This window comes from Rattus rattus, chromosome 2 (assembly GCF_011064425.1).
Source record: "Rattus rattus isolate New Zealand chromosome 2, Rrattus_CSIRO_v1, whole genome shotgun sequence".
NCBI lineage: Eukaryota > Metazoa > Chordata > Mammalia > Rodentia > Muridae > Rattus > Rattus rattus.
Genome location: NC_046155.1, coordinates 177,172,287 through 177,187,730, shown reverse-complemented (window position 1 = coordinate 177,187,730; position 15,444 = coordinate 177,172,287). Strand labels below are relative to the sequence as shown.

The following is a 15,444-nucleotide window of genomic DNA, read 5'->3' as shown; positions in this document are numbered from 1 at the left end:
GGTATGCAGATAACTGTATCCTCACATCCCAGGAGATGTAGAATAGAGGGAAGTTGGGATCAGTTAGGGTGGAAAGTGAAGTCTGTCCTGGAGGCCAAAGTGCAACACTTGATTATGGCCCCCTTGAGCTTGCTTCCTCCTCTGACTCAGGAACAGTGTCAAAGGCTGAGCTGTTTTCAGCATGGGGCAGTAAGTGGTAGTTCCCTCCCCACCCTTCCCCTTTGTAACTCTCCTCGATAAAGAGGAGGCTGCGAGAAAGATGGAAAGGGCAAGCATTTGCTGTGAGCCAATATGTCCTCATGGATGATACCATCTAAGATGGGTGTCCGCGACCCTCCCTTCCTCTTCTTAGATGTTCAAGCTGTGCTGGAGAGGGAAAGGCATTGGTGGATAGGTGAGTCGATCAGGCACTCATGATCTTTCAAGGTCATCCTGGGCTACCTGAGATGAAGTCCCAAGAAATACAACAGCCTGGTGTGATGTGCTATGCCTTCATTCCCAACACTCTAGGGGGAAAACACTGACGTAGAGGCAAAGTGTAGATCTCCGTGAGTTCAAGGCCAGCCTAGTCTACATAGTGAGTTCCAGGCCAGACAGAGCTACAATGTGAGACCCTGTCTTGGCTCCAAAAATAAATAAAAATTATATTATGGAATAAAATTCTGATAAGTGACTGTTTGCCTAGTATGTACAAGGCCCTGGGTTTGATCTCTAGCACTGTATAGACCACAAATCCTGGTGGTTGCTTATAGGAATTATCTCTTGTGTACCATGTGGAAGCAATACCTGTCAATAAAAAGACAATGGCCAGTAAGCTGGAGTAGGATTAGAAGGTGGGACAGCTAGAGAGACAGAGGAACTCTGGGAAAGAGTCAAACACGGGAAGATTCCCCATCCAGACTCAGGCATATGAATCTGAGGAGAGGTAACCAACCATGTATAAATGGGTTAATATAAGTTACAAACTAGTCAGGGAACAAGCCCAGCTAATGGAGTAGGCGTTCATTCATAAATAAATAATAAGCCTCCTTCAGGAGCTGGGGTGTGGGAAGAAAACCCCGTGGTTACAGTTGCTTATAACCACAGCTCCCTGGAGATAGAGGCAGGAAGAGAGGAGTTCAGTGAAGCTCATGGAGAGTTTGAGCCAGCCTGGGGTATATAAGTCAGGTTCATACTCAGCCCAGGCTGGTCTCTGACTCTTGGTCTTCCTCAATGTTGGGATTACAGGTGTGATTACACACCTCGCTTTGATATGGAATTTACCATCCTTCTGCCTCAGCTCCTCAAACGCAGTGATAACAAGCATGAAACGCCACACCCTGGTAAGGTTTGTCAGACAACCATTTCTCTCATTCTTCGTGGCCTGTTTACGGGCAGCTCTGACCATTTTTCACAGAGGAGAAATCTGAGTCACCATGGATTGAAGTCACCTTTTTAAGGTCATAGAAACGCCCCGTGACAAGGGAGATATGCGGATGTAAATAGTCTGCCAGGGTAGATTACAACGCAGGGCTGCCCGCCTGGTGTGGGCTGTGTCTGAGCTGAATCTCAGTGGAGGAACAGGAGTGAGGCCTTGCTGGGGGGCCGTGGGAGGCTGCATCTGTGCTGCAGACAAGATATACAAAGGCCAGGGGGTGAGGAACATGTAGGGCTCACCTGAGTGGGCTGCAAAGGTCTATGGGAGGCAGGAAAAGGAAACAGAATCCAGAGCCCCCATCAACTCAAGCCCTCCAGTGGGACATGAGATACAGCTTCCAGGGTACGTGTGTGTGTGTGTGTGTGTGTGTGTGTGTGTGTGTGTGTGTGTGTGTGCTTGAGTGCATGTGTGTGTGTACATGCATGGGCATTTATGTGTGCCAAATATGTGTATATACATATGGATATGTATATATGCATATGTATGTGGATATGTGTGTACATGTGTGTGTGTGTGTGTGTGTGTGCTTGAGTGCATGTGTGTGTGTACATGCATAGGCATTTATGTGTGCCAAATACGTGTATATACATATGGATATGTATATATGCATATGTATGTGGATATGTGTGTACATGTGTGTGTGTGTGTGTGTGTGTGTGTGCATGTGTGTGTGTAGGCATTTATGTGTGCTAAATGTGTATATACATATGGATATGTTATATGCATATGTATGTGATATGTGTGTACATGTGTGTGTGTGTGTGTAAATGTGTATATGTTCTTGTATGTGTGTTTAAGATAGGAGCTGATTCTGGAATCAGCTGATTCTGGCTTGTAATTTGTAGTAATCCTGCCTCAGCTTCCCCTCTCAAGTATTCCAGGTGTGAGTCACCACATCTGGCTATGGGCTGGCTATGATGTGTCCCTATCCCCTAAGACAAGACAGCCGGATGGACATTTGGCTCTATTTACTTTGGGCCTTTGAAATCTGCATGCTGCTTTCACACACAGTGTGAGCTGACCTCTGACTACCCAGGGTATCTGAAGGTAACTGAGTGGAGAAGCTTCTGTGGTACAAAATGGGGTGAGTTGAGCAGTGAGGATCCCAGACAGGACAAGAGATGTCCAGAATGTCTGTGTGGGGGACTGAGAAGGAAAGGAAGGAGGCTAAGGGACAGGGCAGGGTCCAACTGGGTTCTCAAGCTTACAGCTCCTACTTCCTCCTCCGCCCATTCTAGCCCCAGCCTCAGCCTCTGGCCTCACCAATGGGCTGGCAAAAGGAAAATCTTAAGTCGAAAGTCCAAACAGTAGAGGTTCCAGAGCTGGGACTCCATTGTCTCCTGTGCAGTATCGGGACATATGGCCAGAGCTGGTGGGAACTGTGGGGTTTGGGGGAGCTTGGTGCTGTTGGTAAGTTCTCCTCTGCTCAGGGATCTAAGGAAGGGAGGCAGAGAAAAGGCTAGAAACTACATTCCCAGAGATGTGGGAGGAAGGTCTCTCAGTCAGGGACTTGAAGAAACCGGGGGTGGGGGGATGGGGGTGGGGCACTGCCTGGAGAAGGAAAAAGCTCTGTGTTTGGAGGAATATGACAAGCTTTAGTACACGGGTGTCTGGCACGAGAGTAAACATGGAATCAGGCTGCCAATATGCACAGCCCAGCCCCTCCTCCCTCAGACTCAAGAGACCCAATCCCTAATCCTCTTCCCACAAACCCAAGGTGTCCAGCTCTGGCCCACCTCCTTCAGCCCAATTTTTCTTTTCCTCTTGTCTTCCCTCTTGGTCCATTGCTTCCTTTCCCCCATGCCTCTGGTTATATTTTTCAGAAAGAGAAACTGCTCGTTTTATCTCTTGCCCTTATCAGGGGACCAACTTTGGCTCTGGCTTCCCTAGAATTCCACTGATGCCATGGGCGACTGTCCTCCATCTAAACAGCACCAGCGTTGGGATGGCCCTTATCATTCCCCATCCCCACACTCCTCTCCTTGGCCAAGGTTGAAGGAAAGGTTGGGGACAGAGATCAAGAAAGTCTCGGGGTTGGGGATTTAGCTCAGTGGTAGAGCACTTGCCTAGCAAGCACAAGGTCCTGGGTTCGATCCTCAGCTCCGGGAAAAAAAAAAAAAAAACAAGAAAGTCTCAATCAGTCCTGCTAGTTCCACCTCCCCAGCCTCATCATACCGCAGCTAATTTCTCCTTACCTGGTTCTCTCTAGGGTTTGTGTGGTTGTTCTGTGGTCAGGGCAGCTGGTGAGTAGTCCTACCTTTAATCGTTGTCTTTGCCAAAAGATGAGACCCCAGTTCCTCTGAGTCTGATGGTCCACGGTGGGCTGGGGACAAGGGTAGTTTCTCAGCTTGGGGCTGGGGCTGGGGCTGGGGCTGGGGAGCATAGGGTGGTGGGAGGGGGAATAACAAACAATCTATGCTTTTCTAATTTGGAAGCTCCTCTCTAATTCTCAGCTCCAAACCCAGTGATAAACCTGAGGACGGAGACTCAGACCAACACCTCCATCACCTTGAGGTGGGAGGTCCCTGATGGCACTGACCCTCAGAACTTGACCTACTGGATCCAGTGGCTTAGAGATGGTGGCAGCAATAATACCCAAAACACTACAGGCACCAGGGTCACAGTGGACAGACTTGCTCCTGCCTCATCCTATGAATTTTCCGTGTGGGCAGAGAAAGATGGAGTCAGCGGCTCCCCGAAGACGCTCATAGCCACCACAGGTGAGAGCCAGACTCTTCTGGATTCTTTCTTTCTTTTGAAGAGATGGGTTTAAGAGCTAACAGTCTTTTAAGGTACCAGATTCCACGATCCAAGCGGAATGGAATGAAGTCCATGCATGTGAATTTCTGACTTTTACCATCTACATTAAATGTAGTAAAAGAGATATAGGGGTTGGGGATTTGGCTCAGGGGTAGAGCGCTTGCCTAGCAAGCGCAAGGCCCTGGGTTTGGTCCCCAGCTCCGAAAAAAAAAAAAAAAAGAGAGATACAGGTAAGGGGGCCCCATAGTTCATAGCCATGGGGGGTGTCTAAAAGTGGTCTCCTTTCTTTATTATGAGCATAAAGAGAGTACAAAATTGGCATTTTTAATCTCATAAAAATATTCCCATCTCCATGGGTTGCAACTGGCTATACATACCAAAGAGCTCACATATCACACAAAACGTGTGTCTCCGTATTGGACCGTCAGGTCCCAGCCATCCAACACCCACCACCATGGTTTACATAAATATGACCAACAGGACCAGCAGATTTCCTACCTATTTAAGCCTCAAACCCAGAAGAATTTAAGGATGGGAGTTCAGAGCAACACTGGTGTGGCTTTTTCTTTTGTTTTTACACCATGACTTGGTCATGGAGTTATCCACTGGAGCAGGTAGCTATGTCACTGATAACAGTGACTTCCTCTCCCCCAGAAGCCGTAGAATGTCATTCTCTCCTCTAGACTGGGTCGCAAGAGTGCACTGCTCATTTATGACTGGCTATTCAGAGCATCAATCTTGTGTTGGCTTTATCCCTACAAGCCCAATGGCTGGGAGGTCGTGAGTGTCACAGCCGTGTCATGCCCCCAAGACAGCAGTTCACACCCTTCCTTTCCGTGATGGTGTCTGAGCCTCAGAGGGGATGGTAGGTCTTCGACATCTCAAACCTCCACGAGTCTCTGTGTTGACCAGGATTCACTGAGATGGCAGCTCCGTAGATCAGTTGAGGGTCATGAAGGTTCCTGTTACCAGTATATGCGCTTACCATCACTCGGTACCTGGAGCTGTGTTCGTTTCTGCACCGTCAAACCTGGTTCATCCTTATTTATTTATTTATTTATTTATTTATTTAGTTATTTATTTATTTATTTATTTAGTTAGTTAGTTAGTTAGTTTTCCAAGCAGTGTTTCTTGGCATAGCCTTGGCTGTCCTGGAACTCAGTCTAGGCTGGCTTTGAACTCACTAACTTCCTCCTTAATGCTGGGATTAAAGGTGAACATGACCATATCTGGTGATTCATTTGCCTTAGCATGTGTAAATCTGTGTAGTATATGAATGTGTGTGTGTATGTGTATGTATGTGTGTGTTTGTGTGTAGGCATTTGTGTGGAGGTCAAAGTTGGTTTTCAAGTGTTTTTCTCTGTGGATCAGCACCTTTCAAAAATTATATATTTATCTATATACTGCATATGTGTTTGTGTGCATCCTCTTGAGAGTGGATATGACTCCATATTCCTGGCTAGTCTGGAATTCGCTATGTAGCTCAGGCTACATTTGAACTTATGCAGTCCCCAAGACATGAGATTGTAGGCTTGGCATATCGAGTTGCCATGTCCATGCATTGTGACAGCAAGAGGCAACCCAGTAGGAGGGAAGGGTCCTAATGGAGACAAGAGTCAGAGTCGGTTCCTGCTCCCACTGTTAAGGATCCAAAAAGAAATCAAATCACACAACTATAAGATATATGCAGAGGTCCTAGGTCAAAAAGATATTTGCAGGCTCCCTGGTTGTCATTTCAGTCCCTGGGAGCCTCTTTGAGTCCTGTTCGTTGATTCTGTGGCAGTTTTATTGCTGTGCCCTTGTCTCCTTTGGCTCCTATGTTCCTTCTTCTTCTTCTTCACAGGATTCCCGAGCTCCACCTAATGTTCGACTGTGGGGTCTCTACGTCATGTTTTCATTACTTGAGGCTGAAGCATCTCTTAAATCAACTGGGTTAGATGCCAATATATGAAAATAGTAGATATCATTAGGATCATTTTCTCTCCTAGGTCTCTGGGCCTCCAAGATCTGGGTTCTAGGCAGTCTGAGGGCATGGTTCCTCCTTTTCATGGCATGGGTCTCAAGCTGGACCAGTCATTGGTTGACCATTCCCATAATTTTGGGCCATCTTGATCCCAGCATCTTGTACACAGGAACAATTGGACATTGAGACTTTGCTTATAAGTTTGTTTGGTTTTGTCTTGGTCTGAGCTAGGGTCCCAATCCCTATAGCGGAGTATTGTTGGGTTACAGGAAATGGCTGGTTGAAACCCTGGATCCCGTATTGCTAGGAGTCTTAGATAGGGTGACCCTTATAGATTCCTGGAATTTTTCATTGCATTAGGTTTCTAGCTCAGACCAAATATGCCCCCTTCAAATCCAGTTGTCACAAAAGTAATTGCACGAGAGATATTTGAAAACTGTAGGCACTGTGAAGGGTGGTTTCCATCTCATGGCATGGGTCTCAAGTTAGACCAGCCATTCCTTAGCCACTCCCATGATATCTGAGCCACCTTGACTGCAGCACATCTGGTGGTCAGGACCAAATGTACATTGAAGGGATTTGTCTGGGTTAGTGTCTGGTTCCCTCCACTTTAAATATTGCCTGGTAACAGGAGTTAGCTGGTTCAGACTCCAACTCTCCCATTGCTGGGAGTTGTAGCTAAGGTGACCTTCATAGATTTCTGGAAGTTTCCATTGCATTGGGTTCTGGAGAAGCACCATCCCAAATCAGTTACGTATCCCAGAACTTCCTAGATGCCTGGATTATGGGTGTGCATCATCACACCAGACTGGTATTCTTTTTTTTTTTTCTTTTTTTTTTCTTTTTTCTCGGAGTCTGGGGACCAAAGTGCCCTTGGGGCCTTGCGCTTGCCAGCACTAGACAACCGCTCTAATCAGCTAAACCCCAACCCCAGACTGGTATTCTTAACAGGACTGTGTCTACTGTTATTTTACATGTTTGAGAGCTTTACCTGCATGGGTGCAAGTGCACAGATGCACACACGGTACTGTGGGACAAAACAAGATTTCTCAGAATTTAACAGAGAGTTATGGCTACCCTGGAGTACTGAGGATTAAAATCTGGGTTCCTCTGGAGAGTAGTAAATGCTCTTGACTGCTGACCCATCTATCCAGCCTCAGGACTGGTCTCTGATCCCTTTGTTGTTGATGGTATGTGGTAGAGGGTGGTTGGGAAATGCCAGGAAAGTTGAGGGAAATATAAAGGAAGATGCATATTTAACCTTTCCCTTTCTCTGAACCACTCTAAAACAGGAAGACAATGGCGGCATTGATCTATTTTATATACATACATTTATTTTCTCTCACTCTCCTTCTCTCCTTTCTCTCTCTTCCTCTTCCCGTCTCTGTCCATCAGACTGCAGTTTCCCCCAGTTCTTTCCTTCCAGGCCCTCACATTTTTACCCCCTCCCTCCATTTCTCCTCCGTTTCTCTTCTGAAAAGGGCAGGCCTCCCATGGATATCAACCACAGATGGCATATCAAGCTGCAGTAAGACTAGGCACTCACCTCATACTGAGGCTGGAAGAGTCAACCCAGTAGGAGTAAGGGTCCATAAAGAAGGCAAAAGGTCAGAGATAGCCCCTACTCTAACAGGTAGGATACCCAGAAAGAGATCAAGCTACATGAATATAGCATACCTACAGAGGACCTAGGTCAGTCTTTTGTCGGTTCAATGGTTGTCTCTTCAGTCTTTGTGAGTCCCTTCAATTCCTGGTTTGTTGATTCTGTGGGGTGTTTCCTTGTGGTGTCCCTGGTCCCTCTTGATCCTACCATCGTTCCTTCCATCTCCCACAGGATTCCCTGACCTCCACCTAATGTTTAGCTACAGGTCTCTACGTCTGTTTCCATTCCTTGCTGGGTCAAGCATCTCTTAAGTCAATTGGGTTAGAGGCGAATTTATGAAAATAATAGACTTCATTAGGGATCATTTTCTCTACTAGGTCTCTGGGCCCTCCAAGATCTGGGTCTCTAGGCAGTGTCAGGGATGGGCCTCCTTTAATGGCATGGGTCTCAAGCTGGACCAGCCATTCCTTACTCACTCGCAGAATTCTTGGGCCATTTTGATCCCAGCATATCTGGTGGTGAGGACCAATTGTCCATATAAGAACTTTTGTCTTGCTTGATGTCTGATCCACATTAAGTCCCGGTTACAGGAGTTAGATGGTTCATATACCATGTCTCCCATTGGTGGGAGTCTTAGCTAAGGTGACTGTCATAGATTCCTGGAAGGTTCCATTGCATTTGGTTCTAGATCTGCCCAGATTCAGTTGTGTCTCCCAGTACTTGCATCAGAGATTCTTGAAGGCCTAGAACCTCTCATTACTACATAGAACCCATGATTTCCAAAGCAGTAAAATAGGACTTGGGGGCATACTTTCATTTGTTTTAATATCGTTGTGATTTCTTTCTTTTCTTGACAACAGATTCCATTATATCCATTTGTTGCCTCAAATGTGTAACAATCCTCCTGCCTCAGCTTCCTGAGTACTGGATGTCCAGACCTCAGCACCATGCCTTGGTAGCTCTGACTTAGGAATGCACTGGTAAACTTTTCTGAGCTCTGAGCACTAACTCTCAGCAGCATGCTCATGACAGCCAGCCACATGCCGAGTGCTCAAGGCAAACTGGGCTTCCATGTTGTACTTTCTAGGTCTGAGTCACCCCAGCTCTGTCACTGGGTTCATGGCTTCTGACGACACAGAAAATTGACGGCCAGGGACCAACACCTGACTTCCGTTTCTTTCCCCATTTCAGCTCCAAACCCAGTGAGGAACCTGAGGGTCGAAGGTCAGAACACCACCTCCATCAGCCTGAGCTGGGAGCCTCCTGAGAACTCCTCCACGCAGGACCTCACCTACAGGGCACAGTGCATCAGATATGATGGCAAAAATGAGACCCGGCCTACAAACGACACCAGAGTCACGGTGGATGGACTTGATCCTGGGACTTCATATGAATGTTCTGTGCGAGTGGAGAAGGATGGAGTCTATAGCACTTGGGAGACAAAAAATACCACAACAGGTGAGAGCAGACATTATTTCCTTTGAGATTCTGCATCGCCTCTGTTCCAAGCCCGTCCCTGTCTCCATTTGTTAATATTTTCTGAGTATGTAGCCCACAGTGACCTGGACCTCATAGCTCTTGTGCCAGTATTTCCAGGTGCCTGGATTATGGGTGTGCATCATCACACCAGATGGAATATTTTTATCTTTACTAACTTGAGTATTTCTTATTTACATTTTGATTGTTATTCTCCTTCCTGGTTTTGGGCCAAAATCCCTAAACCTCTTCTTGAATTTCTATATAACCACAGATGGGCTTCCTCCCATCCTCTCCCCCCATATACCCCCCTGAAAAATCAGTAAATTCAGTCTTGGTAGGACCAAGGGTTTCCCCTTCCCCTGGTGCTCTTACTAGGATATTCATTGCTACCTATGAGGTTGGAGCCCAGGGTCAGTCCGTGTATAGTCCTTTGGTAGAAGTTTAGTCCCTGGAAACTGGTTGCTTGGCATTGTTGTTCATATGGGGTCTCGAGCCCCTTCATGCTCTTCCAGTCCTTTCTCAGTTTCCTTCAACGGGGTCCCGTTCTCAGTTCAGTGGTTTGCTGCTGGCATTCACCTATGTATTTGCTGTATTCTGGCTGTGTCTCTCAGGAGAGAACTACATCCGGTTTCTGTCAGCCTGCACTTCTTTGCTTCATCCATCTCATCTAGTTTGGTGGCTGTATATGTATGGGCCATATGTGGGGCAGACTCTGAATGGGTTCTCCTTCTGACTCTGTTCTAAACTTTGCCTCTCTATACTCCCCAAGGGTATTCTTGTTGCCCTTTTAAAGAAGGAGTGAAGCATTCGCATTTTGGTCATGGTTCTTGAGTTTCATGTGTTCTGTGCATCTAGGGCAATTCAAGCACTTGGGCTAATAGCCACTTATCAAGGACTGCATACCATGTGTGTTTTTTTGTGATTGGGTTACCTCACTCAGGATGATATTTTCCAGTTCCATCCATTTGCCTATGACTTTCATTAAGTCATGGTTTTTGATAGCTGAGTAATATTCCATTGTGTAGATGTACTACATTTTCTGTATCCACCCAGTGTTGAAGGGAATCTGGGTTCTTTCCAGCTTCTGGCTGTTATAAATGAGGTTGCTATAAACATAGTGGAGCACGTGTCTTTGTTATATGTTGGGGCATCTTTTGGGTATATGCCCAAGAGAGGTATAACTGGGTCCTCGGGTAGTTCAATGTCCAATTTTCTGAGGAACCCCCAGACTGATTTCCAGAATGGTTGTACCACAGAATGGAATTTTAAAAAGAATGTATCTACTTTACTTTACATCTTTGAGAGCTTTGCCTGCATGTGTGCAAGTGTACAGGTGCATGTAGTGTCCAAGGAGCCAGGAGTAGATTTCTCAGAATTTATCAGATAGTGTTGACACCTTGGAGTGCTGGGGACTGACATCTAGGTGCTCTTACCTGCTACCCCATCTCTCCTGCCTCTTGGCTGGTGTCTGATGCCTTTGCCCTTAATGGTAGGTAGGGGAGGGTCGATGGGAGCTACCAGGAAGGTGGGACAATGTGAATGGGGAAACACATTTGAGCCTTGCTTTCCTCTGACCAATCTAAAACAGAGGAAAAGAGGAAACATTGATGTTCATGAGAGACTTTTTTAAACTTACATTGATTTTCTCTCCTTTCCACTCTCTTTCCATCTCTCTCTCTGCCTCACTTTTCCTTTCTCGGTTCATCCAGACTGCAGTTTTCCCCAGCCCTTTCCTTCCAGGCCCTCACATTCTTCCCGCCTCTCCATCCATTGCACCTCTGTTTCTCTTCAGAACACAATGGTCCCCTCATGGATATCAACCACAGATGGCATATCAAGCTGCAGTAAGACTAGGCACTCACCTCATATTGAGGCTGGAAGAGGCAGCCCAGTAGGAGTAAAGGGTTCCTAAAGCAGGCAAGAGGGTGAGAAAGAGCCCCTACTCCAACAGTTAGGACACCCAGAGAAAGATCAAGGTAACAAGTGTAACACAGCAGAGGACCCAGGTCAGTCCTTTGCGGGTTCCCTGGTTGTCTCTTCAGTCTCTTGATTCCCTTCGATCCCTGCTAAGTTGACTCTGTGGGGTGTTTCCTAGTCCCTCTAGATCGAACCATTCTTCCTGCCATCTTCCAGAGGATTCAGAGACCTCCACCTAATGTTTAGCTGCAGTTGTCTACATCCGTTTCTATCAGTGGCTGGGTCAAGCCCCTCTTATGACATCTGGGCTGGCTGCCAATTCATGGATATACAGAATATCATTAGGAATCATTTTCTCCCCTAGGTCTGCAGGCTTTCCAACCTCTGGTTCTCTAGGCAGTGTGAGGGATTGCATAGGTCTCAAGCTGGACCAGCCATTCCTTAGTCACTCCCAAGATTTCTGGGCCAATTTGTACCCAGCACATCAGGTAGTCTAGACCAATTGTACATATTACAGGTTTTGTCTTGCTTGGTGTCTTATCCATCCACTTAATTCATTCGTGGGTCCAGCAGTTAGCTAATTCAGACTCCATATCTCCCATTGGTGGAAGTCTTGGCTAAGGTGACCTTCATAGATTCCTGGAAGGTTCCATTGCATTTGGTTCTGGGCCTGCCCAAATTCAGTTGTGTCTCCCAGTACTTGCATCAGAGATTCCTGAAGGCCTAGAACCTCTCATTACTACATAGAACCCAAGATCTCCAAAACAGTAAGTAGGCCTTGGGGGCATACCTTCATTTGTTTTAATATCCTCTGTTTTATTTCTTTCTTTTCTTGACAAGAGATTCCACGGTATCCATTTGTTGCCTCAAATGTGTAACAATCCTCCTGCCTCAGATTCCTGAGTACTGGATGTCCAGACCTCAGCACCATGCCTTGGTAGCTCTGACTTAGGAATGCACTGGTAAACATTTCTGAGCTCTGAGCACTAACTCTCAGCAGCATGCTCATGACAGCCAGCCACATGCCGAGAGCTCAAGGCAAACTGGGCTTCCATGTTGGACTTTCTAGGTCTGAGTCATCCCAGCTCTGCCACTGGGTCCATGGCTTCTGACGACACAGAAAATTGAGGTTCAGGACCAACACCTGACTTCCGTTTCTTTCCCCATTTCAGCTCCAAACCCAGTGAGGAACCTGAGGGTCGAAGGTCAGAACACCACCTCCATCAGCCTGAGCTGGGACCCTCCTGAGAACTCCTCCACGCAGGACCTCACCTACTGGGCACAGTGCATCAGATATGATGGCAAAAATGAGACCCAGTATACAAAAGACACCAGAGTCACTGTGGATGGACTTGATCCTGGGACTTCATATGAATGCTCTGTTCGAGTGGAGAAGGATGGCGTCTATAGCACTTGGGAGACAACAAATACCACAACAGGTGAGAGCAGACACTATTTCCTTTGAGATTCTGCATCCTCCCTGTTCCATCCCCCTCCCTGTCTCCATTTGTTAATATTTTCTGAGTATGTAGCCCACAGTGACCTGGACCTCACAGCTCTTGTGCCAGTCCTTCCAGGGGCCTGGATTATGGGTGTGCATCATCACACCAGATGGAATATTTTTATCTTTATTAACTTGAGTATTTCTTATTTACATTTTGATTGTTATTCTGCTTCCTGGTTTTTGGGCCAACATCCCCCTAACCCCTCCCCCTTGCATTCTATATGGGCTTCCCCTCCCCATCCTCTCCCCATATCCACCCCCGGCCAGCCATCATGTTCCGTGGAAGTTCAGTCTTGGTAGGACCAAGGGCTTCCCCTTCCCCTGGTGCTCTTACTAGGATATTCATTGCTACCTATGAGGTTAGAGTCCAGGGTCAGTCCATGTATAGTCTGGGTAGTGGTTTAGTCCCTGGAAGGTCTGGTTGGTTGGCATTGTTCTTCATATGGGGTCTCGAGCCCCTTCAAGCTCTTCCAGTCCTTTCTCTGATTCCTTTAACAGGGGTCCCATTCTTAGTTCAGTGGTTTGCTGCTGGCATTTGCCTATGTATTTGCTGTATTCTGGCTGTGTCTCTCAGGAGAGATCTACATCCAGTCCTGTCGGCCTGCACTTCTTTGCTTCATCCATCTTGTCTAATTGGGTACCCGTATATGTATGGGCCACATGTGGGGCGGGCTCTGAATGGGTGTTCCTTTTGCCTCTGTTCTAAACTTTGCCTCCCTATTCCCTACCAAGGGTATTCTTGTTGCCCTTTTAAAGAAGGAGTGAAGCATTCGCATTTTGGTCATCCTTCTTGAGTTTCATGTGTTCTGTGCATCTAGGGTAATTCAAGCACTTGGGCTAATAGCCACTTATCAATGAGTGCATTCCATGTGTGTTTTTCTGTGATTGGGTTACCTCACTCAGGATGATATTTTCCAGTTCCATCCATTTGCCTATGACTTTCAGTAAAGTCATTGTTTTTGATAGCTGTTTTGAGTAATATTTCATTGTGTAGATGTACTACATTTTCTGTATCCATTCCTCTGTTGAAGGGAATCTGGGTTCTTTCCAGCTTCTGACTGTTATAAATGAGGTTGCTATAAACATAGTGGAGCACGTGTCTTTGTTATATGTTGGGGCATCTTTTGGGTATATGCCCAAGAGAGGTATAGCTGGGTCCTCAGGTAGTTCAGTATCCAATTTTCTGAGGAACCTCCAGAGTGATTTCCAGAATGGTTGTACCACAGACTGGGATTTTTAATAGGGATTTATCTACTTTATTTTACGTGTTTTAGAACTTTGCCTGCATGCGTGCAAGTGCACAGGTGCATGTAGTGTCCAAGGAGCCAGGACTAGATTTTAAATCAGAATTTATCAGATAGTGTTGACACCTTGGAGTGCTGGGGACTGACATCTAGGTGCTCTTACCTGCCACCCCATCTCTCCTGCCTCTTGGCTGGTGTCTGATGCCTTTGCCCTTAATGGTAGGTAGGGGAGGGTCGATGGGAGCTACCAGGAAGGTGGGACAACGTGAATGAGGACACATATTTAAGCCTTGCTTTCCTCTGTCCAATCTAAAATAGAGGAAGAGAGAGGAAACAGTGATGTTCATGAGAGACTTTTTTAAACTTACATTGATTTTCTCTCTTTTCCCCTCTCCTTTCCTCTCTCTCTGCCTCACTTTTCCTTTCTCTGTTCTTCCAGATTGCAGTTTTCCCCAGGCCTTTCCTTCCAGGCCCTCACATTCTTCCTGCCTCTCCATCCATTACACCTCTGTTTCTCTTCAGAACAGAATGGTCCCCTCATGGATATGAACCACAGATGGCATATCAAGCTGCAGTAAGACTAGGCACTCACCTCACATTGAGGCTGGAAGAGGCAGCCCAGTAGGAGTCAAGGGTTCCTAAAGCAGGCATGAGGGTGAGAAAGAGCCACTACTCCAACAGTTAGGACACCCAGAGAAAGATCCAGGTAACAAGTGTAACATAGCAGAGGCCCAGGTCAGGCGTTTGTGGGTTCCCTGGTTGTCTCTTCAGTCTCTTGATTCCCTTCGATCCCTGCTAAGGTGACTCTGTGGGGTGTTTCCTAGTCCCTCTAGATCGTACCATTCTTCCTGCCATCTTCCAGAGGATTCAGAGACCTCCACCTAATGTTTAACTGCAGGTCTCTACATCTGTTTCCATTAGTTGCTGGGTCAAGCCCCTCTTAAGACATCTGGGTTAGCTGCCAGTTTATGGATTTACAAAATATGATTAGGAATCATTTTCTCCCCTAGGTCTGCAGGCTCTCCAGCCTCTGGGTCTCTAGGCAGTGTCAGGGATTGCATAGGTCTCAAGCTGGACCAGCCATTCCTTAGGCACTCCCATGATTTCTGAGCCACCTGATCCCAGCACATGTGGTGGTGAGGACCAATTGTCCATATAAGAACTTTTGTCTTGCTTGATGTCTGATCCACATTAAGTCCTGGTTACAGGAGTTAGATGGTTCATACACCATGTCTCCCATTGGTGGGAGTCTTGGCTAAGGTGACCTTCATAGATTCCTGGAAGTTTCCATTGCATTGGGTTCTGGACCTGCCCAGATTCAGTTGTGTCTCCCAGTACTTGCATCAGAGACTCCTGAAGGCCTAGAACCTCTCAGTACTACATAGAACCCATGATTTCCAAAGCAGTAAGTAGGACTTGGGGGCATACCTTTATTTGTTTCAATATCCTCTGTTTCCTTTCTTTCTCTTCTTCACAACAGATTCCATTGTATCCATGTGTTGCCTCAAATGTGTAACAATCCTCCTGCCTCAGCTTCCTGAGTGCTGGGTGCACAGA

At 46.6% G+C, this 15,444-nt stretch overlaps 1 protein-coding gene across 1 annotated transcript in view; it reads left to right on the top strand.

Annotated features, from left to right (window-relative positions):
- The first annotated feature begins 2,262 nt into the window (after positions 1-2,262).
- The window catches only part of Ptprh (protein tyrosine phosphatase receptor type H), a 36,750-nt gene continuing 23,568 nt past the window's right edge, over positions 2,263-15,444 (top strand). The window contains exons 1-6 of the mRNA XM_032894480.1: positions 2,263-2,464; positions 2,656-2,827; positions 3,627-3,660; positions 4,027-4,137; positions 8,935-9,201; positions 12,312-12,578. Of these exons, the coding sequence (XP_032750371.1) occupies positions 2,777-2,827; positions 3,627-3,660; positions 4,027-4,137; positions 8,935-9,201; positions 12,312-12,578 (730 nt within the window). The 5' untranslated portion in view covers positions 2,263-2,464; positions 2,656-2,776. The remainder of the gene's footprint in view (positions 2,465-2,655; positions 2,828-3,626; positions 3,661-4,026; positions 4,138-8,934; positions 9,202-12,311; positions 12,579-15,444) is intronic.